At 31.2% G+C, this 24,848-nt stretch overlaps 1 protein-coding gene across 1 annotated transcript; it reads left to right on the forward strand.

Annotated features, from left to right (window-relative positions):
- Window positions 1-379: 379 nt before the first annotated feature.
- Window positions 380-23,820, forward strand: LOC111622677 (immunoglobulin-binding protein 1-like). The gene is made up of 10 exons (XM_023365099.1): window positions 380-798; window positions 1,160-1,289; window positions 4,515-4,627; window positions 9,163-9,247; window positions 11,311-11,538; window positions 11,663-11,732; window positions 15,778-15,854; window positions 17,226-17,368; window positions 21,304-21,446; window positions 23,710-23,820. The coding sequence occupies exons 1-10, from the start codon at window positions 506-508 to the stop codon at window positions 23,748-23,750; spliced, it is 1,323 nt and encodes a 440-aa protein (XP_023220867.1). The 5' UTR covers window positions 380-505; the 3' UTR covers window positions 23,751-23,820.
- The last annotated feature ends 1,028 nt before the right edge of the window (window positions 23,821-24,848 follow it).

Genomic DNA, 24,848 nt, shown 5'->3' on the forward strand with positions numbered 1-24,848 from the left:
GATTATTCCTATTTAAGAAGGGGCTCCGAGATCTACCCGATTATTATAGAGTAATTTAGTTATTACCGACAATTTCTAAAGTTTTATGTACGCAATTGATAACTTGGTTGAATAAATACGAGGTACTTTCGAATTTATACAGATCGAATTGTGTCAATAAGTTTCGGGAGGAAATTCCCCGGTATCCTTATTTGTTTTTTAACATGACCTCTGCAGGGTAGCCCAACTAACCACAATGTAGCCCAGCAATGAATTCGACTTAATTATTTAATTAAATAATAATAAAATTGTTTACCAAAATTTAATTATTGTTATCAAAAAATAGCAATAATTCTCAAATATGTAAATTCAAATAAATCGAATTAAATAATTATAAAATACATTCAAATAAAGATTTTGCAACGTTCGAATAAAAGAATAAACCGATAATTTGTATATCAGAATTAAAAGAAAAATCGAAGTTTGGGAAAGAGAACTCGAAATTACTGAACACAAGACGAAAGCAATGGAAAAATTTCAAGTTGGAGATGGTCATGTAAATGAATTGGAAGAGAAGATTTCCGAGGATCAAGAATTAAAACATATTGAAAATATGGAAGAAGATTCAGAGTTAACATCAGAACACGAATCTGAATTACTTCTGAACGATTTGAAGAATAAAAGTGATTACTTTGAAATTACGTATCAAAGTAATTTCAAATCGATTATGGAAGATATTTACAGTTTAAAGAAAATAGTAAATTCACTTATTGAAATGATTGAAAATGGTGATTTTTCAAACTTGTTTGAACTCGATGAGTAAGTCAAATATAAATATTTTTAAAAAATTAATAAATTTATCGAATTCGAAATTTCCTGGCCTGGCCGAGTCCATAATGGGCTTGGCCAGGCCCAAGTTGAAGCGGCGGGTGCGATGTATCCGATCGCACCATCCCGAAATATTTCTGGGGTTATTGACCCTTTCGGATTCGAACCTGGATCCCCTAGAGCGGCAGACCGACGATTCAACGCCTCGACCACTTTTCGATTATGAATATTAATATTATATTAATATCACCGGTATTATTTTACCGAATCGTTTTTATATTTTCGTAACGATAACTCGTTACGAAGCTTTTATTTTTCGATTTTAAACAATTAAAACAAATCTAACCGGCAGAGGTCGCGCGAACGACAAAATGGATGTCGGAGAAGAATCGATTCGTCTGTCCGAAGCGTTCGACAAGGCTTTCTCCTCCATTTCTCGTCTAGAATCGAGTCGTGATCCCACCGGTTCGAAGCAATATCAAGTAAGCATCGCGTAGTAATTGAAAAATATTGATTATTCGATCGGTTAATTATAAAATTAAGATGTGAACTCCGAATGAGGGATTTTCCATCCTCAGGGTTATTGACCCCCCCCTGTACACGTGACCTTTCGTGAGATATTCGCCTCCAGAGGTCAGTTTTTACCACGAACTGTCTCGTTCAGAAGTGTAATTGTGTCACCACATACCTACAATTTTCCTATAAAAACAACTAAGCTATGCATTAAAAAGCTCTTCGCATTGTACGGTGTTGATCCCTGAGGCACGGGCTCTGTCCAGCATAATCCTCCCGAAGATAGATGAGCTCGCCAGGCTCGACCAAAAAGTCCTCCATCTGGATTTTCTTCCCGAGATAGCCAAGCGGTACTTATGATGGACGGTTGCTGGGTGTAATTGACTCCTTTTGGGCAACTGGGCCTGGAGGGGTCGTCCGCTGTGAAAAGTCACGTAAGCATTGTATTAGTTGGAGTGGCACTATGCATTTGGTTGTCGACATGGAATTCGTCAAACTGGTCTGGCAAAGTTTACTTTGGTCTACTTTCCGGATGAAACCGACAAGCTCGAGTGGTCTGTTACATTTGGGTTTCGTAAGAGATGGGTGAGAGTATAAGATTTGACCTTCTACATGGCTGTAAATGTCAAAAAGTTGTGTGTCCCTAGCATGACTTTGTAAAATTTTGGTTCTGAATGAAGAGTTTGGTCTTTCAAATTTTAGATCTCCTAGATAACCAAAAAGTCAAAGGAACTATACCTTTAATTGTGATCCTTGCCAAGATATTTGCCTCCAAAATTTTCGTGACAAATTTTCAACATCTTGTAAATTTGTTGTTGTGTTTATTTTTGTCGTGAAGATGTCTGATTCCATTAAAGATGAGGGGGAAGCAAGAGAAAGAATGAACATATTATCGGATACATATTAATTAAGTCACCGTACTGTGCATCACATTGTGTTGCATGGTGTGTTCCAATGTCACACCGTTCTCTGTTTGGTTGCAAGTTGTCGCGGCATCGAAGAAACAACAAAAGTTGGTTGCGATGTACTTTTAAACAAGAAATTTTAAATACAAAGGAGACCTGGGCTCAATTCTACATTGATTTGGCATTTTGTTTTATTTATTTATTTTGTTTTGGTTTTATTTCAACAAATCACAAATAATGACATGAAGCTGTTCCAAACTAGTTTTAACCTTTCATAAAATATCTCTGTTAACTGACTTGTTTGGTCTCCTATATTTGTTTATAACAAGTAATAGGATGGTGAAAATTATAACGTATTTGCTTGTATAAATTTACTATATTGATTATATGGGTTAAAGCAATAAAAAAAATTTTATACAAAATTAACAAACAATCTGTTAACATATTTATACGTTGTCTTCCTTAAATAATGCTACCATTTAAAATGACTGTAATTGTGTTAATTATTATTCGAGAATAGGAATATCAATCGAAACTTTGAAAATTTCTGGTATTTTTTAGGTTTCGGGGAAAAATGAGCCAAAATTACAAAGATTTTAGTTAATATTCAAACAATAGTAAAAGTAAATTTCAAAGCAGAAGAAATTAAAATGTTGGTGTTGGCATGCAAACGTATTGAAAGTATAGAGAAACTTAGCACTCAAACTGTTGAACTTATCTCAACCAATAGTGAAAGGGCTTTCTCAATTTGTAGTAACGTTGTAACAAAAGTAAAGTGTCTATTGCCTCCTTGTCTTTTTAATGCTTTTGTATAACTTACTTAACTTTTTATTTTGAAGAAAGTCCCAAATGTGTTTAATAATCAATCAGATTTGAAATTCTAAATTGAATTTGATCAAATAGAATTTCTGGCCTGTATTTACAAATTTAATTTTAAGAATTCTCAATATAGTAATTTAATCAATTTATAATGATTAAATTCATTCGTTTCCAGTAACGAAAAATTACTATGGCAAAAATGTTTTTATTAAAACTTTGAAGTTTTAAAAATCATGTTCAAAATTTCACAGATTTATAAAGGTGAAGATTTGATATCTCTGGGGATTCCAAGAACTATGCAATATGCGCCAGTTGATAGAGTGACTGTCCAAGTTTCTTCTCCCATCTGTATTCAAACGTCTTGTCTAATGCCACCACAATACCATAAACAAACATGCAACTCTGCAACAGAGGGCATTTTGTGTTCTTCAGTTTGTAAAGTCGGAATTGCTCATCATTGTGCAACATGAATTTCACACGATTTTAAGTGATTCATTACATAAGACACATTCTTTGGTGTATTGAGAGTTTCAGGAGAAATGATGCATTTGCAAGGGGAAAATCCGGGATGACCCAGAATGTTAGAGGAAAGTGAGAATAAAATCAAAAGCCTGACATACTTGTGTACTGCTGATATCACCAAAGAATATTGTCTTGCATGGTGGATCAATTTGAAAATGTCTGCAAATTTCATGTTGCACAATGATGAGTGGTTCCGACTTTGCAAACTGCAGAATACAAAATGCCTTCTCTGTTGCAGAGTCGCCATTTTCATTGATGGCACCTGCTAGAGATAATAGACAATAAGACACATGAATGCGGATGGGAAACAAAGTGCAAACAGTTACTCTATCGATTAATTTACATCACATACTTCTCGGATAATATTTAACATAATTATAGTAATCTAGAATGATGGCATTCAATTTGGAAGACCCTGTATAATTGATAGGCCTACAAATAGCAAATAGTTATCTGTTGTTTGTAAGAATTAAAATGCTTAATAGAATGTGAACCGACTTTGTTGTAATAGTTTTCTTAAAGAAGAGTTTGAAATTTGCTCAAGAATAAGCATTTATCTCAAAGTATCTTACATTTTATTGTTAAAAAAGGGAGTTAAAGTTTATCTACTCTTCAGAAGTTTGCACAGGATTTAAGGCTTGTCTCATGAACTTTCAGAAGAGCATTAAATCTCATGCAAACTTTCACAAGTTATAATCTTATTTTTGCTATTTTAAATGCCAAAGAATGTTAAATAAATTAATTTATTCATCAGTAGAAAATTATAATTATTTTTTTGATAAATGATCCATTATTTAGATGAATAGATCAATGGTAATTTTGAGTTCTTTAGAGAATTAATTCCACTAAAAAAGTTGATCTTTCATAATCAATTAATCATACTTTATTTTATAAATCAATATTAAAAAAAATTATATACATATGTATATATATTGATTTTATTTCCAGAATAGCTTAAAAGAAATTAAAAATTTATTAGAAGAAGCTACACACATGGTGAATCAAATAGGAATATTTAGCAAAAATGAAGACATTGAAGAAATTCCTACAGCTGATATTAAGTAAGTTCTTTATTAAAATAAGTTTAATTTTTTTAAATAAATATTTTACTTTATTTACAAAAACACACAAGCCCTAAAGCTAAAATTATCTACTTCTAATAACAATAAAAATGAGCAAATATTTTAAAAGATGAGAAGCTTCAGTTTCAAATTACGTACCATATTTGCCAGTATATAAGATGCATCCATTTTCCAAAGTTGTTTTAAGAAAAACAAAAATTATATATTTTTGCCAGTATGTAAGATGCACCCCACTTTCGGACAGTATTTTTTGGGAAAAGAGTGTGTTTACACCAGCAACTACAGTATTTGATAGCTAACACATCCAATGATGCTTGGGTTATCTTATGAAAATGTTGAACAGATTAGAAAACTACACTTGATTTTATTACTTGGTGACTATAAACATTAAATATTTGTTTTCCTGGTAGTGTTAACAAATTTCATCACTTTTTAAAAAATTCTCTCTTAAAGAAAACAATTTTATTGGGTTGTTCGGAAAGTAATTTCGTTTTTTTCCGTAGAAAAAAACACAATATTTTTATAATAAATAAATATTTTATTGAATTACATATCAACCATTTTGATCAAATACCTGTTGTCATCGTTTCTGGTAGATTTTTGACATTGTCATTTTAAGTAAATGTCTTACAGTTAAAAAAAATTTGTATAGACCGGAACAAGTAGTAATCCGAGTGTGCTCGATCTGGCGAATATGGTTGGTGTGATAGCACATCCCATCTAAGTTATAACAGTTTTTGACGAGTTACCAAACTTGTGTCAATTCTGACATTATCATGATAAAACACTACACCTGTTTTGTTGATCAATTCTGGTCACCTTTTCTGTTTGAATATATTACTCAATTTGTTTACTCGATGGCAGTACACTTTCGAATCAATTGTTAAATTGTCTGGTAAAAGCTCCAAAAAAAATTTCCTTAAAATCCCACCAAAGAGAACATCTCTCTTTAAGAACATGTGGAACCCATATATCGAGCTTTGAAACAAAACCAATTTGTTTCAATTAATCATATACAGTTCAATTTGACAAATTTAATCTCTTAGTGATTTCACATGTTGTTATTCGGCAGTTTGCTTCAATCAGTACCTTTATTTTCAACTGGCTTCAACTGGCCATCCAGAACGTGGTGCATCTTCAATATTGAAATTGCCAGAACAAAATTTTGTAAACCAGTTTTGGCACTACTGTTCTGTCAATACATCTTCTCCATAAATGTCACACAATTTTTTTCTAGCTTGAACAGCATTCTTACCTTTTCGGTGATAAAAGAGCAAAATATGCCGAAAATGCTGCTTTTGATCTTCCATATTTGATGGGACACAAAAAATAAACAATTGCACAAAATAAAACAAAATTTTTTAGAAATAAGCCTTAAAATGCTAGCTGTCAAAACATATAATGATAATATGGTTTAGAATGAAAATGGCAGGAAAAATACGACTAACCCGTCTAGTGGTGAAAAAACGGATTTACTTTCCGAACAACCCAATATTTGTATATCTCTGCAGAGACGTGTTCTATTGTATTTTACAAAAATATTCACAAAGGTTAAAAAATTTTCCCTAATGATGAAGTGGAGCAATTTGTAAGAAATCACTCTCAATTACTCAGTTGTGCATCATTATTTAAATCATGTGCTTTTAATAATTAAATTGTTATGTGAATTTACTATTTCCAAAATGGAAATAATAGAATGTGAAGTTAAACGTGCTGTGTTTTTGGAGGCAGGTTGATGTGTAGGTAGTGACATCACAGATTTATTTGCTAAAATGAAAGCCCATAAATCTCTCATTTGAAAATCCAGGATGAAATTGCCAATGTAGATCATGTTCCTGTGATTGTGAAAAGGACAATAAGGAAGACTACAAGAATACTTTTATTTGTATGTCTAATATTTTGTATTTTTTACAACTTGTTTTAAAAAATTTCTTTTATTTATCAGCTTATAATACAATATAAATTAAAACAGAATGAAATAAAATATAAAGGAATAAGAATAAATAAACTCCAATCCATACACCAAATACAATTGGTTACAGTGTTACAATTACATATTTTAAAAGGTATTCTGAATGTCAAGAAGTGGAATATGTATCCTGAATACAGCTCGTGCTGTAAGAGGCATTATATTGTCATATACCATCATCTCCTTCAGCAGGAAGTCTACACATACTTTTCTGATGTCACTGATAATAGTCACTTGATTAACCAACCCCAGAAGACAATACTAAGATTGTGTAGTGATTTATTTCTCGCTTTTTGTTGTAAATTTTTGTTGGCATTTTTTAAAACAAATCTCTCTTTCTCTGTATTATTTACTGCAATACAGGTAACCCCTGTATAACACGTTAGTTACGTTCCAAAAAATTGCCGTGTTATGCGAAACAAAGAACTAGTACGAAAAGGAGGGTTAGGTTCCAAAAATTAAAAAACATGCTAGTATATTTTCATAATTAAGATAAATATCTTTATTAAAATTTTCTTAAGTGATAAGAAAATAATAATTTTCGTGAACTATTAGTACTTAAGTATGTAAAAATTTATTACATTTCATGTTGTACGAGAGTTTTACCTATTTCTCGAACCATGTCGGAGTGAATCCATGCTATAAAAGTACCATGTTATACGGGGGATGGTACCAATTCTCGAACTGTGTTAGAGCGAATCTGTGCTATAGAAGTGCCGTGTTATACGGGGGTTACCTGTATATTGTAAATTTGGTGCCGATGCTTGCAGCATTGGCTCTAACCTTTTAAATATCTTGGGTGGTCTCAAAATGGGACTGTATCATTTAAAATTGAAGTTAGATCAATTCTATTATAATTTGCATATGAGATATTGAAATTTTAAGTGATATCAGATATGCAAATCATGCCTAGTCAGCAAATGAGTTAACATTGCTATGATGGGTGTATTTTTACTGATCAACAATGCATAATAGAAGAGACTATATAGATATAATGCAATTTAGATTTATGAAGGCTGATTAAAAATATCTGGGACAGAATTTATTATAGGAAAACAAAGCAATTACCAGTTATTGGGAGTTATCTCCAAAGTACAACCTTCCAGACTGTACGCAGTGATTCCAGTAATTCTTTTACTTTCCATGTATTGGTCTGTTTAAGAATGGCCCACAACTGTCATGTCCAGTTGTATCTCCTTAATGTCTTATATGGGTGATTTTGAATCTGGGAAAGAGGAAGAAGTTGTGAGTGTCAATTCTGGTGAATAAGGTGGGTGGGGAACTGTGGGAATACTTTGCCTAAAACATGGTGACACTCGACTGTGTGCTCAGCATGTTCTCGTGGTTTCAAAGCTAGTTTCAGTAAACCATTTGTGAGGGCAAACTGCATCTCAGAGGCACTGAAGAACAGATCAGTAGACACTTGGCAGTCTTGCTGATTTGTGCCATTGACAAATGGTCTGTGCATGGGTCATTATTAATTGAATTACTACTGAAAGGTTTTGAATCAACTGAGTACTGTTTCTTCAAATGCTTGTTGAAACATTTTGTACATTTCAGTAGCAATCTTACCAAGTTTACGTCAAAACTTGATGCAAACATGTTGCCCTTTCAACTCATTCATTCCATAATAGAACAGAGGGAAACATATATCTGCACTGTAGCTCATCTCATTGACAATTGACTCATGTTGCTACCTGCTGCTCTCACACTTGGCCTCAAGAAATATAGTCAAATATACTCCATGGTTGCCATATTGCAACTGGTAGTAGTTTCTCTGTAAAAAAGACTTGTCCCAGATATTTTTGATTAGTCCTTTTATACAATAAATAATAGGTATCCAGTTTTCTGTGAAGATATTTATTTACCAATTTCAATAAAAAAAAATGACTGGACAATATTGTCATAGTTTACTACTACACAAATGGTTCTAAATTCCAAAAACACAAATTATTCTGTAAGCCCAAATTCTCGAGTGGGCCCATATAAGTTGGTGATACTCATTTTCAGTAAAGCAAGTAGACTGCATATGAAGCGAATATTTATTAACAACTATATTAAGTTTGGTAATCAGAATATGTTGTTTTAATCATTTTATATCTTAATATGATAACTTGTATGCAATGTAGTTTGTTTTAGTTACATTTTTGGAAATTAATTGGATATTTTAGATTAACATAATGCAGTATAACTTTTTCTCCATTTAAAATAATGGAAAATATGCTTTTGATTAATGCTTTCTTGCAGAATGTTTGATTTGCAAAGACAGTTTACCAATTTTGAGCAAGGGTACTTGTATTATCTTCTATAATCCTAAGCTATTTATTCTTACTTTTTTTAATCAACTTTAAACGTATCTGGATCCAAGATAAAACTTTCTGCATAAAAATACTTTTTTATTAAAAATTTTATTTCTGATATTTGAACCATTTTAGTTTTAGTGATGGCCAGAAAAGTAAGAATTCATAATATACATGGATTTATGTTTTGAAATCTTAATATAAATGTGTAAAATTATATCAATTAATGATTAATTTTCTTCTAGATATTTGTTATTACCAGCTCTTTTGGGAAGCGTGGTCACAAAATGCATGTGTGCTAATCGTAATGAAATATTGGATATTTCTGAGGTAAGGTAAAACTTAAATTTGAAACATTTCATTCTTTTGTTATGTATTTGATATTATGGGCAGTCACGAGGTGTGACCAGGAACTAGATATAGTCTATAACAATTTTAATCTGATTAAGAAACGAACTGTGGTATTACCATAGAGTTTGTTTATATACGAAGAGATGAATTTAGTTATAATTTATCATCAGAAATGCTTTTACTTATAATAAATTAGCTTGTTTAATGAAAGACTCATTCAATTAGTCAGCAGCATTAAGTTAGTAGTACAGTCGACCCCCATAACACTGTTGATAATTTTTTTTTATATGAATTCCATGTTGTATGAGTCACTTAGATTTTACAAATATGTGAGCCGTTTACAGTCCGGCACACGTATTTGTAAAATCTAAGTGACTTGTACAACATGGAATTCATATAAAACGGAATTATCAACAGTGTTATAGGGGGTCGACTGTAATATTTTTTAATTAGACCAGCAAAGTCCAAATTTAAGATAAACAGAAACATCTCACCAGAGTTTGTTTGGCTGCAATTTCAAAAATTGTAGACCTATAAATTTCCACTGTCATCTGTCTGTCTTTCCTTAATCTTGAGAATGGAATTAAACAAATGAAATCCGAGACCAGATATGAAAACCTTACAGGTGGGAGGCCCTGACTAACTGTATACGAACTTCCAATGCAAACTGGAAGTCATGTTATTTCAATTCAAAACTTTTTTCCTGAAAGCAGTTAATAGATGACCAGCATGACTCTATTGTTAAAGGAAAAGTATTATGTATGGGGGAAAGATACTACAGTACTAATTTGTGGTAGAGAGCATATATTTTAAATTAAAAATATGATTAAAAATTGCAGCCCAGCATTGTGACAATGTCACAATAAATAATTGCTCATTGAAAAATTGAATTTTATTAAATTAGAAATATTATGACTGTAAAAACTATTACAAAAACTCAAATGTTACAGTTTCAACTCACTAATTACAGCAATAAAATCAGTCATTAGTAAAAATACAAATTGCAATTATTCAAAATCTTAAACACTTAAGTTATTTTTTTTTAATCAGGTTAATGAAAGAAAAACCCTTAATTAGCTCAACAGCTCTTACCCTTCAACAGATATACTGATCAGCAGAATCAAAGGGTAGTTTTCTGTGTTAGTTTGAAAATGGGCACATTCCAGTATGACATCAAACAGTTCATTGGTGAACTACAAAATGTGTTCTAATATTCACTGATGAAGTCATCTGTGCAGTAACCACTTGTGCATCACACGTGTCAAGTCTTGGATACAGCCATTTCCACAGTTACATTAACATCATTTTTACTACTCATCTGAGTCGCCCTAAAGTTATTTTGACAAAATAACAATTGCCAATGTAGTGTTGTTTGCTTTCGCCATCTTGTTAGGGTTGCCAGATCTTCCGGTGAAAGCTTATTAAACTGTTCACTGGTGCATCAATTTTGGCTGAGATTGATTTTTACTGGGATGTACCTAATGTTCTTCTTTACATTGATGATTTGCATACCACATACACTTACAAGAAATAAGTTTGATTAGTATCCTCAACCAACATCCACTTCAAAAATTACTTAGGATTTATTCCTGTATTTATAAATACCACTAAAATATTAAATTAGTGACAAGCAATTCCTTTTAGTCTTCAAATGTTCATAATATGATATTATGCATATGGAGCTCAAAGAGGTATGGGAAGTGTTGACATAGCAGTCAAGTTCTAACATGACCTCCAAAATGCAATTAGCAGAAGTATCTATAACTTTGTAGCCACACATTTTAATATACTTGTTGTTTTGTTTGAGTTAGTTTTCTGGTGTGTAGATGATGTATAAACGATGATTTTGATTTATATAATAATGAACAATGCATAGAAAATATATGTACAGTACATCTATATATATTTGTTATATTACAGTTTGTGTGAAAAATCAGATTAATTTAATCTATAAAACAATTATTTTATAATGCTTGTAATGGATTTGTAACTATAATATGTTTTTTTAAAAAACTTATAATACTTAATACTTCATTAAACAGATATATTTCAAAGATTTCTTGAAACGATGCAAAGAATATGGCATAACAGATGTAATAATTCCCGATTCGTCAGAATTCTCCAAAGACTTATCAAATAACGACGTTGAATATGCTCTGTTAAAACGACAGGAAAAAATCACTCGCTACAAGCTTCAGAAAGAAATGGAAAAGAAAATTGATAATTTGAGAGTGTCTATGGAGCAATTAAATGTTGATGAAGAAATTAAGGTAAGCATTTTCAGAAATACTAAGTAAAATATATTTTTATATAAATAGAATTTCTTTAAAATATTTGTTGTTTTGTTTTTGATGATAAAATGTTTAAAATTAACAAATAATTTCATGTTTTTAGAGGGAATACTATTTACTCTTAATTAAAAAATGGATAGACACATCTTTAGAAGAATTGACAAGTATTTATAGTAAGTACTTTTAGATTTATGCAAACTTAAATACTTTTAATTTTACAGAGAGATTATTTTTTTCGGATAATTTTGATATTGTGATTTAAGGTCCAGCCAATTTAAGTAGTGGTGCATGAATTATTGTGGAGTACAAGCCCAACTGTTCAATTTTATTATTATTATTGTTGTTATTTTCTTATTTTTTTTTTAAAGAAAAGACAATATGGCCATTAGGCCTTTTTCAAGTGTCTACAAACAAACCAAAAACAAGGGGAAAAAACAAGAAAAATTAAACTGAATAGTTGATTAACAAAGCCATGACAAGATAAATTTTTAACATTATTTTGAAAACTCTGTAACTCGATATTTCCTTAAATTCGTTACTCAAATTTGCTACCTGGACCTACAGTCTGATCTCATGGTTATATTGTAATGTTAAATATACTTAAAGAGGAGGACTGGGTAGTCTAATTTGCAATGCATCTTCACAGCAAGCAGGAGTTGCGGGCTCAAATTTTGCTCCAGGCTGATTCTTTTCTTCCAGTTTAATTTAAAATTATTAATTAAGTTATAATTATTAAATTTAATATGAGATGGTGCCTAATGCCTCTCTCTAGGGTCAAATTTCTCAGTAACTTATAATTATTATAGCTGATACATAGCCTGATGTTATACTGCAGTTGTTGTAGCTTTATTGTAATGTATTGGGTTTCAAAGATGTTTATATTTTCAATAATTAACTAACATGCACAATTAAAAGTACTGTTAATATTAATTTTAGTTAAACAATGGCATTTTCTTTTTTCAAAGTATCATTGTCATCTGAGCTTTTTTGTTAATCTTGATCAGAAATATCAGCAATGTCTTCATTATTTTTTTTTAATCATAATTTTCTATGGATGGCAAAATAAAAATATGTTATTAATCAATAATTTGTTCTAGCAGATTGCATTTGTTTAGTCAGGTATCAAGCAATTTTCTTCTTAACTTTTTTTCTCAGAATTTGTGCTCTAATACTGAATTGTTCCAATTGGGAACAGTTCGAGTACCAAAATACCACTGTATTTCATTCATCATTTTTACAAATGATTATTTACCTATGGTTTAAAAAATAAATTTAATAACACTTAAAAGTTGTGAAATTTTGTATGGAGGAGTTCCAAAACTATGTTGGAGTGAAACCAGAGGTCATGCTGTACATGGGATATTTCCAATTTTTAAATTGTATTAGAGCAAAACTATTGTACGAGGGATATGTGTATTTTTAGTCAACAAAATATTAGAAAAATAATTTTTAAACAATTATTAGTTAATAAATAGAATAATTTTATTGCTTTATTACATCAGATTTGCTTAAACATTAAATCAGCGGTTTCCAAAGTGTGCACTGCAGTGCCCTAGGGAGCCATGGCTTCCTCATAAGGGCACCACAAAATATTATAAAATGTTTATAATTTTACTTCCACTTTCATTTCAATTTGATATGATTCGACATCTAGCAGACCTGATGCAAATCATTAACTCAGTAATAAAGGTGGCACATACAATCACAAAATGTAAAAAGCCTCATACTATCGTAGAAAAACTCATTCTATAGGCTGCTGTAGATATGGTGAACATTATGATCGGTGGGTCTGCTGGGAAGTAGCTTTCTAAAGTGCCTTTGTCCAATAACACCATCAGTTGCAGAATACAGCACACAGCAAAGGACCTCCAATGTTCAATTAATTGAAAAAATAAATGGAAGGAATTTGAGTTGCAGTTTGATGAAGCCATAGATAATAATAATGATGCTCTCTTGATTTGCTATGTACAGTTTATAGGTAGTATCAATAATAACATTGTAGAAGATCTTCTCTTTTGTAAAAGTATCACTGCTAAGACTCATGACTTGTTCGAGATTCTTGATACTCTTATTTTTGTATCCAAAAATAATTTTGAGTGGATCAAATGCATTGGTATCTGTACTGATGGTGCTTGTTCTATGTCTGGATATTATGGAGGATTGTAAGCAGTTTTTCGAAGCAAAGAACCCGATGCACTTTGGACCCATTGCGTTATTTACAGGGAAGCAACCACATCAAAATATCTGAGTCTTGCATTGAACCAGGCATTAGAATATGCAGTAAAGGTAGTAAACTTTATAAAAACTCAATCATTAAAGGCAAGGTGTTTCAGAAAACTGTGTGTGGATATGGGATCCGAGCACACGTCTTTGTTGTACAGGTATACCTCGCCTTACGTCGGTAATTGGTTCCAGGAAAACGACTTAAGTCGAAAAATGACGTAAGTCGAATTTACTTGTCTCTGAATCTACTTGTCACTAGGCTAAACCATAAATTACTATTCCCAGTTCTGTATTTTATTTATTAATGCATTTTCAATAATATAATGGTTAATAAGAATCTATTTTAAGCTCACAAACAAATATATTTTAGTTTTTAATAGAGTACAGAAAAAAGTAATCTAAATTTACGAATGCATGTACTGTACTGTAAATACAGTACATTCTTGTAAATGTATATATTTTAATATGATTTTATGTGCTTTAAACGCTTTTCTAGTGATATTACGACTTCAATATTTGTGGTGGACGGACGTAAAGTTGAATAAAATGACTTAAACCTGATTTTTATTTTTCCGTATACTTTTTTGACAAACGACGTATAATCGGGAACGACGTAAGTCGAGGTATACCTGTACTACATTACTTCAAGAAAGTACAAAACATTACCACAAAAGAGCAATGGCTCTCTCGATGTAATGTTTTGTCTCATACGTTTAAACTCTGACAGGAAATTTATATTTTTCTTAAAGAGGAAAACCACAAATATGCCGAAAATTTTGTGAATGAAGATTTTTTGGTAAAACTAGCATACTTTTATGATATTTTTGAAAAGCTGAATGCTCTAAATCTCTCCCTGCAGGGAAGCAACATGCATCTTTTAAAGTCAATTGAGAAAATTTCACCTTTTTTTTAAAAAAAATAAAATCTATGGAAAAGAAAACTAAATGAAGACACAGGAAAAGAATAATTCTTCTTGTCACAACAGTTTTTAACCTCCAATGGAATTGATTTCTCAAGATATGAAATCTATTTTTGAAGAACATTTATCACAGTTTATTACCTGGTTTGAGAAATATTTTCAAAATGATAATATCAATAAATTTTCATGGATTCAAGATCCATTTAATGCCAGTGCTCTATCTGAATTTACTGCTGCAGAAGAAGAGAGTCTTATTGAGTTGTTTTGCGACAATACATTGAAAACAAAATTCAGCAGCATGGAATTAACTGAATTTTGGATATCAGTAAAAGATAATGCATGGTAAAGCTCAGAGAATCTTAATTCCATTTGTAACTTTTTATTTGTGCAAATCTGAGTATGTTGCTGTTATAAAAACTAAGCATTGCACAAAAATCAGTTTGGAGAAGGAAATGAGGGTGACTGTGTCCAGCTTGATTCCAAGATTTGAGAAAATGTGCAGTGATTAACAGCCTCATTTAGCCCACTAATTATAATTAATTGAATTTGTTCAATTACATTTTTTGTTATCTTAAATATGTGTTTTATTTATTTTTTACTTAACGTTCTAACTCTTTAATTTAAAAAAAATATTGGTTATTTCGCTATTTCACAGATTGTACTTGTTAGAATTTGACATAGGGCTCCTTGGAAAAATTTGGATTTAGCAAGGGTGCTGTGAATCAAAAAAGCTTGGAAACCACTGCATTAAATGATTATTTAGCAGCATGATTTCTGTTATTACTCCTTAATTACATTTATCAAATATAATATCATTTGAAATGATGATTTGATTGCTTTTCTTATGAGCAAGACTTTTTTTAGAATTCTACTTAGTTTTAATTTCACAAATGAATTTACTAAAATGTATAAAATTTATATATTTATTTTTTCTGTTTTGACTCATAATAATGAAATTGAGAAAAAGCATTGGTTCTTGATTTTAATTTAATTAAATTTAATATGCAAACTATATTTCTAAATAATTTAAAAAATAAAATGTACTCTCTCTCTCCCTTTTTTTGTTTTTTAACTAGATGAAAAACTTATCTTGAAACAAATGCCATTATTAAAAGATCAAAAATCTAAAGTTACGGAAGAAGTTTCTAAGAAGGTAATTATTTCTTATTTGTTTCACTTGTGTTTTTATAATGACATGACAGTTGCCTTAACCACTTGGCCATCCGGGCGTGCTTTTAGGGATTGCTTGTCCAGCCACGGAGAGTCGCCAAAGTGCCTAGTCCTTAGTTATGTAAGCAGTAACACAAATGTGTTGGGAGTGTTGCATGTTTCCAGCTCATTCGGTGAACGGTCCCGCCGAGTGAGTTAGTACCACATGATAGTCTTGACACATTTGTGAACATTTCTTATAAATAACATATTTAAGGCTTCTAGAAGAAAGATGTAGTGTTTTAATTTATTTAATTTTTTTGATAATTCCTACTTCTCATCTTCTGAAGCCCAATACAAGACAAATTTTGGTATTTTGTTACTAGAATTCCTACAAAATCAATAGTGCCAGTATTTTTCAGTGTTAGGAAACTTTTCCTGTCAAACTAAATACATGATTGAAATTTGAAAGAATTTCTAACTTTAAGATATATTATTTTAAATAATTTATAATTTTAATATATTCAAGACTGAAATCTAAAAGTACAAGTAAATACAATAAATTTGTAATAAAATAGAAGAAAAACACAAATACTTTGCTATGTAAATTAAAATATAAATTCCAAAATTTAAAGAATTAAGCATATTTTTGTTTGTTTATAAAATATGGTCTTTAAAAGCCTAAATTATTTATGTTTTCATAAAGAACATCAAATGAATTTTTGTAACCCATAATACAAAGTAAAAGCTCTTTACTCCTCTGCACTTTTTAGCTGAGCCATTTTTAAATAGAAAATAGAATTAGTTGTTTTCCTTCAGCACTTTTCTCCTCATAGTAATTAATTTAATATCTGTCAGGAGAAACCATCAAACACTTACCAAAAGTTGCCACTTATTTGAAACAATGAAAACCAGATTGCTTGGATATTTGATTATCCAGGCTGTGCGGGGCATGTTTCAAACCTCTTCCTTCGAATCTAAGTTTGATTATTTTTATATGGTGGAAATCATTAGGAATTTTGATTTATATCTTACTATTGAGGTAAATGATGGAAATCCGATTGTTTGTCATTGAATACTTTCCAGAAATTCAACAATCAAAAAACAATTTTAATAGTTAAAAACACTTTTAAATTATTTAAATAACAAAGAGCAAAGAGGAATCATTTTACTTTTGTATGTGGATGCAATTGCATTTTTTTTTTTTTTTTTATTGGTAAACATTTGTTATGATTAATGTTTGTTGTTGAGAGATAAGAGATTGATTTATTGGTTAAATTTTTGTCGGTCGCATTCTAACTTCTACAAATATTAATAAAATGTGAATAAATTCTGCATACTACCAAAGTTTATTAAAATATGTATTTATTTACAGCCTTTGAAACCTGTCATCATCACAAGAAATGAATTACAGAAGAAAGTGTTTGGACTCGGCTATCCGAGCATTCCTATAATGACCGTTGACGAATTCTATGATCAGAAATATGGTGAAGGAGGTCAAAATATGCCCTCGTCCAAGTAAGTTTTATTGAGTAACAATCTTTGTATTATAAAATATTTAGTGTAATATGTAGGTAGTCCTTGGTTAACATTAGCAATGGGACAATACCAAAATTTCTTCTGATTCTTATTCTTTTCAATACTTTCTAAAGTTTATTTTAGTTTAGAAAAATTAACAAATTACATTATAAGCACGGTACATTCATTAATTAATAAACATCAAGCTTAAGAATGGAAAATGATTGGGAAATCCAGAATCAATCTTTCAAAAGAAACGTGAAAATTCTCCATTTATATGTATACACACACACACACACACACACTTTTATTATGTACTACAAAATAAATTTTTAATCTTATTTTGGATAAAGTTAATATTGTGACTCTACCCTCAAAGAAATTACAGCTGATTCCCTTTTACTCAACTAACTATTCCCTCATGTCGTGGGGTCGCCAAACAAATATTATTGTCGCAAATTAACCGATTTTTGAATTTATTAGCTGCAATTTTTGAATTTATTAGCTTGAGCTGCAAATGTCTAGACCAACTTGTGTTGATAACCAAGTATTTAAACTCAAAATGGCATTAAACTTACCGCGAACAAGTATATTTACTTAGAATCGCATGAATTGCATTTGAAAATTTTACACATTACAGCATCATCTGTGAATCATAACAAACTCTCATAATTAAAATGAGAAAAGTCATTTTATCATTATAATTAAACCTACTGAATATTAAAAATAATTTTATATAATATTTTTCAATTAAAATATAATTTTGTTTACATTTTAAAGTGTTTCGCCTACCGCAGGCCTCAATTCGAAAGTAGATAGCCCAATAGTTCTTCAATTGATGTTAACTCATTTATAATTAAAACTTTTAAAAAGCAGGCAAATTTATGAAACAAAATGAAATTACAAAAAATTTAAAATAAATTTAAATTTGATTATGTATTGTGAGAAACAACGCTAAAACAATTTATATAGTTACATCGCAAAAGAAAACAGAGTTGTAATTAAATAAAAAAAATTGTAATTAAGGGCTCAAAAAATGCAGGCAAAATTAAATAAATAAAAATTATTAAAATAATAATTAAACTCTGGCCTTCATATCGAAACCGAAACTAAAAATAAGTTAAAATTAATTTTAAATTAAAATCAAAGCAATTGAAAATTAAAACAATGTTTTTAAAAACCATTAAAATTGTTTTGAAATTTTCAAAACAGATTGCCAGCCTAATGCCGGCAACCCTAAAGTCATCCTATCTCTTCTAAAATGGGGATAGTTAGTATCAACTAAGTGCAATCTCTCATTGTTCTAACTACACGAAAGAAAAGTCTATCATGACAGACATCACCTTGCATGTGGAGCATTGCATACTCTGCTTTGTCAACATGAAAATTTCCAATAAACTAATATTTAATTGTTAATATTGTAATTTAAAAATTTTTAATCTTTAACTGAAATAAATAAATAATTTTCTTATAAAATGTGAAAGAATCGTTTTTAAGAATTGGAAATCATGATGAGACTTTTTCAGTTCTGATATCCAGAAAATGTTTGATTAATTGTTCCATTGCTAGTTAACATGCTTTCAGTTAATGTTTTTGTTTTAACAGTTAGTTATTGAAATATTTTGTGCTATATGGTAATGTTTTGACATAACATGATCTGAAAGAAGTCACTACTAGGCATTGTGTAGAAGTTTGCTTAATGCACTGTTTTCAAGGAATGTATTTACTACATTAATCAAAGACTACTTGTGCATTAAATAATTTTAACATTTGACTAATTTGTGATATTACAGTTGCTAGTATACACTTTGTTAGTCACTGTTATTAATTGGTAATACACAAAAATAATAATGATATTTTGAGAACTGCCATATAGAATAATATGATTAATTGTGAACGCAAAGCAATCTGAACTGATTCCACAAATCCCTTAGCCTCTATGACACAGATGTAAGCTTTTGAATTAAATAACATTATCATTTATATAAAGGGAAGTTAACAATAACTTATCTTTACATAAGTGTTACCTGCTAAATATGGTATAGTATTTATTTTTCTTTTCTACAGTTTAGTAGTAAATCAATTTGTGTTTGACTAGAATGTCTTTTTCCTCCCCCAGAAGATTCCAGATTTTAATGTTATTAAATATGGGGTCTTCCAAAAAGCATGCTTGCTTTAAATTACTGTAATTATGTTAATTATTACCCAAGGAGTATTCTAATTGATAGAGTAATTGTTCCAGTTTAATCTTCTGTCTGCATTCAAACATCTTTTTGTTTGCCACCTCTAGGAAGGGCCATAAACAAAAATGGCGATTTCACAGCAGAGAAAGTGTTTTGTGTCCTGCAGTCTGTAAAGCCAGAATTAGTCATTATTGTGAACCGTGATTTTCAATGCTTTTTGAGTTTCATAGATAATTTCAAAATGATCCACCATGTAAGGCAAACATTGTTGTAGAACAATGGTAACAGATTCCAACTTTGTGGACTGCTGAACACAAAACTTCTCTGTTGCAGAGTCACCATTTTCATTTATGACACTCCCTAGAGGCAGCAGACAAAGAGACATTTGTATGCAGATGATAGAGTAAATATTCATGTTTCATCTATCAATTGATGTATGTAGCGTACTTCTTGGGTAATAATTAACATGGTTAGAATAATATAAAATGATAGCATTCCTTTTGGAAGACCATGTATAATTCATTTTTGTTTGCTGAATAATTCACATTTTGGCAAAAAAATGTTATTTTTAAATCTATTACAAGTAAAAGTGTACATTTATTAGGATTAAGAATGACTATAAGTTACAGAGACTTTTTTCATATCGATCGTAAACATAATTGCTAATGCATGCAATGAGTTACTTGACTAACAACGTAGACCTTCTGTAACATGTTCCTTGTAAATTCCATTAACTAAAAATAATTTATTGTAATTAAGCCATAATCTAGTAAATATATTTTGCATTGTTTGTAATTTTGTCAAAATGTTCACAGGAATCCTTCCCCAAACCTCTACTATACTACAATTTAGCTTTTGCAATGAAATTGTAAAGGCTTTTTTTAGCATTTTCAAGTCAATATAATATTTTTATTTAGAAATAATACCTGTAAATCTCGGTAAAGACTTAATTAATATACTAATACGATTATATTGAGTTAGAGTTGGGTTGCCAACCCTCTGTTGAGAAAACCTCTAAAACTAACAAGAGTTCTCCCTAAAAACTGAAACATATTTATTTCCCTAAATAGCTTTGCTCTGGGTGCAATGCATATAAAAAAAATATTAGTCTTTCGACAATCCAGAGGAACACAAATTTTCACTTTAGGATGTGGGCACAGTTGATTTAAAAACATTGTGTGATGAAGTTACCTGCTCCAGAACTTGCTGCAAGAACAGTTGTGAGTCATGTGACTTTTGGGAGCTCCTACTTGTCACTGAAACTCTACTAACCAATATGGGTTTTTTTCCCTAAATTTAGGGAAGAAAACCCCTAAGTTGGCATTGCTGGTTAGAGTGTAATCAAATTTAGACCTGTGTATTTTATATCATTAGTTCTAGGTATTAAATTATTTCCAGTATATATTTAATTGATAGCAAAACAAGAAAGGAAATGTCTAACCAGATTCTCTTAACTTGACATAAACACATTTCTTCTTGATTCGACAATTAAAATGAAAATTTGTCCATCAGCTATATGAAAGAATCTAGTCAATAGCTTTTGAATACATAAAAAATTTATATTTTCTTTTAATATAATTTTAAAATTTCTATTTATCTGTGTCCCCAGCCTTAAGCTCCACACTCTTGAGACTTACATTTTTAAGATGGATATTTTAAAAAAAGCAAAGAAAGAAACAAATTTTATTACTTACTATCACATAAGTTTTTTGTTTGTGCTTGTTTTTAATATTTAATCTTAATAATTAACAGGAATAGTCTTCAGCAAATGGCAGAGAATCCCAAATTAGCACAAACAGAAAAAGAAAAGGAGGAAGAGGAGGAGGAAAGAAAACTTGACAACGATGATTCGGATGCTTTGAAGAAAGCTAGAGAATGGGACGATTGGAAAGACGGTAACTTTCTGATTTTCGTGTTATTAATTATATGCTAAATTCAATATTGTTTCTAGTCTGTCATCTAATTAAATATTTATATGGTCTGTGAGGTATCAGACTAGAATAAATGCAGTTATCTGTAATTTAGATATCAGCATTTAGTACTTGCATCACAGTCTGATTTTATTAATAATACATTTATTAATTAATGGTAAATTTTTGCAAGTGTATAATTGTAGTGAGTAGCCCAAAAGTTAGTTGTCTTTTTATTTAATCCAGTACACTTGAATCATAAACTGAGTATAGAACAATTTTTGTACAGTTGTAAATACAGTGAAACCACATAACAGACAGCCCTCTGTTACTGACAACTTTTTTACGAATCAGTATAAAAACGTAGGATCTATTTAGAAAAATTTTGTTTTAACAAAAAGTACTGCATAAAGAAGTTGACAATTGTCCATGTCTATTCTTTATCTATGGTGAAGATAGAATACATGATTTTTCCATGTGGAAAAGAGAATCTGTATGTGGGCTTCATGTAAAATACAAGGTGAAAATTATTGACTATCACAACTAAGAGAAGTGTGGAAAGATTGGGAAAATGCAAGCCACAGAAGTCATTGAGAAACCAGATCTGTTCAGCCATTGGTATCTTAATGACAGGAAGCAAATCTGACAGTTGTGAAGGGAATAGCACATTTGTTGACAAAGCAATCGATATTTAGAATGGTTATGCAGAGTCGGAAGTCAAAATATTTTTATATCTGTGCTGATTGTATAAGCCAAACCTTTACAGTTTGTGTTTGAATGAGGCGGCACAGACTTCAAAGCCTCGGATGGCTTGAAAATCTTTGAAGCTGTTTATGGAGAATCGTCTGGAGTTGATCATAATACAGTGGGACAGTGTGAGGCTACGCTACCTGTTACCAACTGTTTATTCTCCAGACAATATTTGGGAGGCAGACAATTAATAGTTCTGTTACGTGGAAGTACAAGTGGCAAATATGAAAACTTCCCAGTAATTAGAAAGGTGTCAAGAATATAGATATTACAAAATTTGAAATGGAATACAAATCAAACACTGGTCTGGATGACAAGAAACTTTATGGCCGAGTGATTAGAATAGCCAAACAGCAAAGTGCTTATGTTTCTTGACAATACTGTGCTAATTCAGTCATCCAGCTTGAAAATGTCAGTTATATTTCTACTACCATTCTTCAACACACTCAAATGCCACTTCACTCTTTCGATTCTCGGATCAACGCACAGTCCAAAATTTTAAAGTTTGGTACAGACAAATGATTACAAAGCACACAGTCACAAATATACGTCCTGTGATGCATCGCACAAAATGCCAACAGAACGAGTCAATGTCTGCCGGGCAATTTCGTAAATTTGGAGTGCTCAGAAACAGGTTCCGTCGTCAACAATTGACAGTTGTTTTTCAAAGTCGGAGTTTATTCTGGCAACAAGAATGCTTACAATTTTGCAGTAGTTATTGCAGATGATACGGAGACGACACAAAGTCTTGTGAATGCAGCAGGATTTACCATCATTGCAAACTATTAGGTCACATAGATTCCCACCAATCACACAAGGCAAGATACAAAAACAATCTGTCAGTCACTTTCCGAGATTCAAGAAAGGGAGAACGATGACAATGGTGACATAACAGTCAAAATGACATCTGTCACAGTCATCAATTGAGTGGTATCGGCTGTGGGCCCCTGTCTATGTGTACAAACTCTAGAAGTTTTACACCAGTAGAAAATACCCAAATGGTACAAAGCTAGCACAAGATTTGGTTATGCGTGGAGACACAATTACTACAAACAACTGTAAAAAACAAAATAACAGAGCATAATACTGTGTTTTGCATTTTATATTATACGTTCATAAATAAAAATAATGTAGGCACATTTAAACACACACATAGGCAACATTTAAACTTCTTTATAACAGTCTTTTTGGTCTTGCAAACATTCATTATAAAGAGGCTTTACTGTAATGTATCTGTAATGATTAAATACATAGGGCCACTATGTATTTGTTTTTGTTATTGCCTATCACAAAATTGATTTGTTATGGGTTACATATTCATTACACCTCCGAATATTTTCTTAATGAATTTTCTATTGGGCATTTCTTGTTGACTTCGCTGCCAAAGCCTACACGAATACAAGATTTGGCAACAAATTTTTCAGATAGGAATTTCCAATTAAATCCCTTGCTTCTTCCTAAGTTATAAGTTCTCACTGACAGATTTTCTGTATTTCAGATCATCGTCGCGGATGTGGTAACAGAAAGAATATGGGATGAGTGAAAGACGACCTATTTCTACCGCTTTTTGTATTTAATTGTAAATAAATAAATCTTCTTTGAATATTTATTGGTTATTTTGATTTGGGAATTAAGAATACCAAACTAGAATAGACGAGAGCTCATACAGTTCATCTGCACATAGAAGGAGCTTGGTGACATAGAAATAATAAACTAACAAATACGTGGGGTGACTCAGAAATTGGTTAACCAGGGTATTAATTAAATGACAACTAAAAATAGAAGCAGCATTTTTGAGTATTTATAGGATATTTATACGATAGAAGAACTTTATAAATTATAATGTTTGAATTGACTCAAAATTATTTTTGATGTATAATGCCTGCTTATAGAATCGCAAAGGGTAGAAGGAACAGTGAAATGTTAGAATTGGTTTGGTTTAGTTCAGTGATCGTTCACTCTTTTTTAAGCCTTCACCCCCTCAGTTCCATAAACTTTTACCCAACGCCCCTAACCCATTTTCCCTGGTGTGAGAAAGGCTTGGAAATATCCTTAGAAAAACTTTTCTACTAACCTCACACTTTATGTCCTTACCATACATTGTTCTCTACATCTGGAAACCATTAAACAATGTTTCTTCTTACCCATTTTAACGGAGGAAAGGAAAAGTTTGTCAGTGATCCAAACTCTCGCCTATTACTGCTCGATACCCTGCCCCCACACTCGCTTCTTTTTGTCCCCTTTGGTACCACTGGTTTAGTTGATGTACACGGGACTATCAAAAAGTAACTTTACGTAGTCAATAATGTAGGCAAAATACTTGGAAAACGAAAACATTGTTTACGCACAAATTTCGTAAGCCACCGATGAATTTATCCAATTCGTTCGGGCATCTCTCTCAATTTAAGCCCACCAGTGGCCAAGCGATTCCGTTCCCTGAACACGGAGTTCAGGTCGTAAGTTCGCACCTCACCAGGATGGGTTGGCCACGTAGAGTTTTCTGGGTTTTCTCCGCATCTGTAATGCCTGAATAGGTGCTAGTTACCCTTAAAAAGACTTCCCGGAAGGTGTCCCCCTAGGCAGATCACCCAAGTGTTGTGTTGCCATAACTTAACAAAACAAACAAACTTTTTCAAT

The sequence above is a fragment of the Centruroides sculpturatus genome, unplaced genomic scaffold (genome assembly GCF_000671375.1).
Source record: "Centruroides sculpturatus isolate CEXI.00-Female unplaced genomic scaffold, Cexi_2.0 scaffold168, whole genome shotgun sequence".
NCBI lineage: Eukaryota > Metazoa > Arthropoda > Arachnida > Scorpiones > Buthidae > Centruroides > Centruroides sculpturatus.

What these genes read in the sequence shown, in the direction of transcription:
- LOC111622677 (XM_023365099.1), top strand. Translation starts at nt 506, where the DNA reads ATGGAAAAATTTCAAGTTGGAGATGGTCATGTAAATGAATTGGAAGAG. An exon ending in ATTCCTACAGCTGATATTAA is followed by an intron (nt 4,628 to 9,162) that starts GTAAGTTCTTTA and finishes ATTTTCTTCTAG; the next exon opens with ATATTTGTTATTACCAGCTC. An exon ending in AAATATTGGATATTTCTGAG is followed by an intron (nt 9,248 to 11,310) that starts GTAAGGTAAAAC and finishes TTCATTAAACAG; the next exon opens with ATATATTTCAAAGATTTCTT.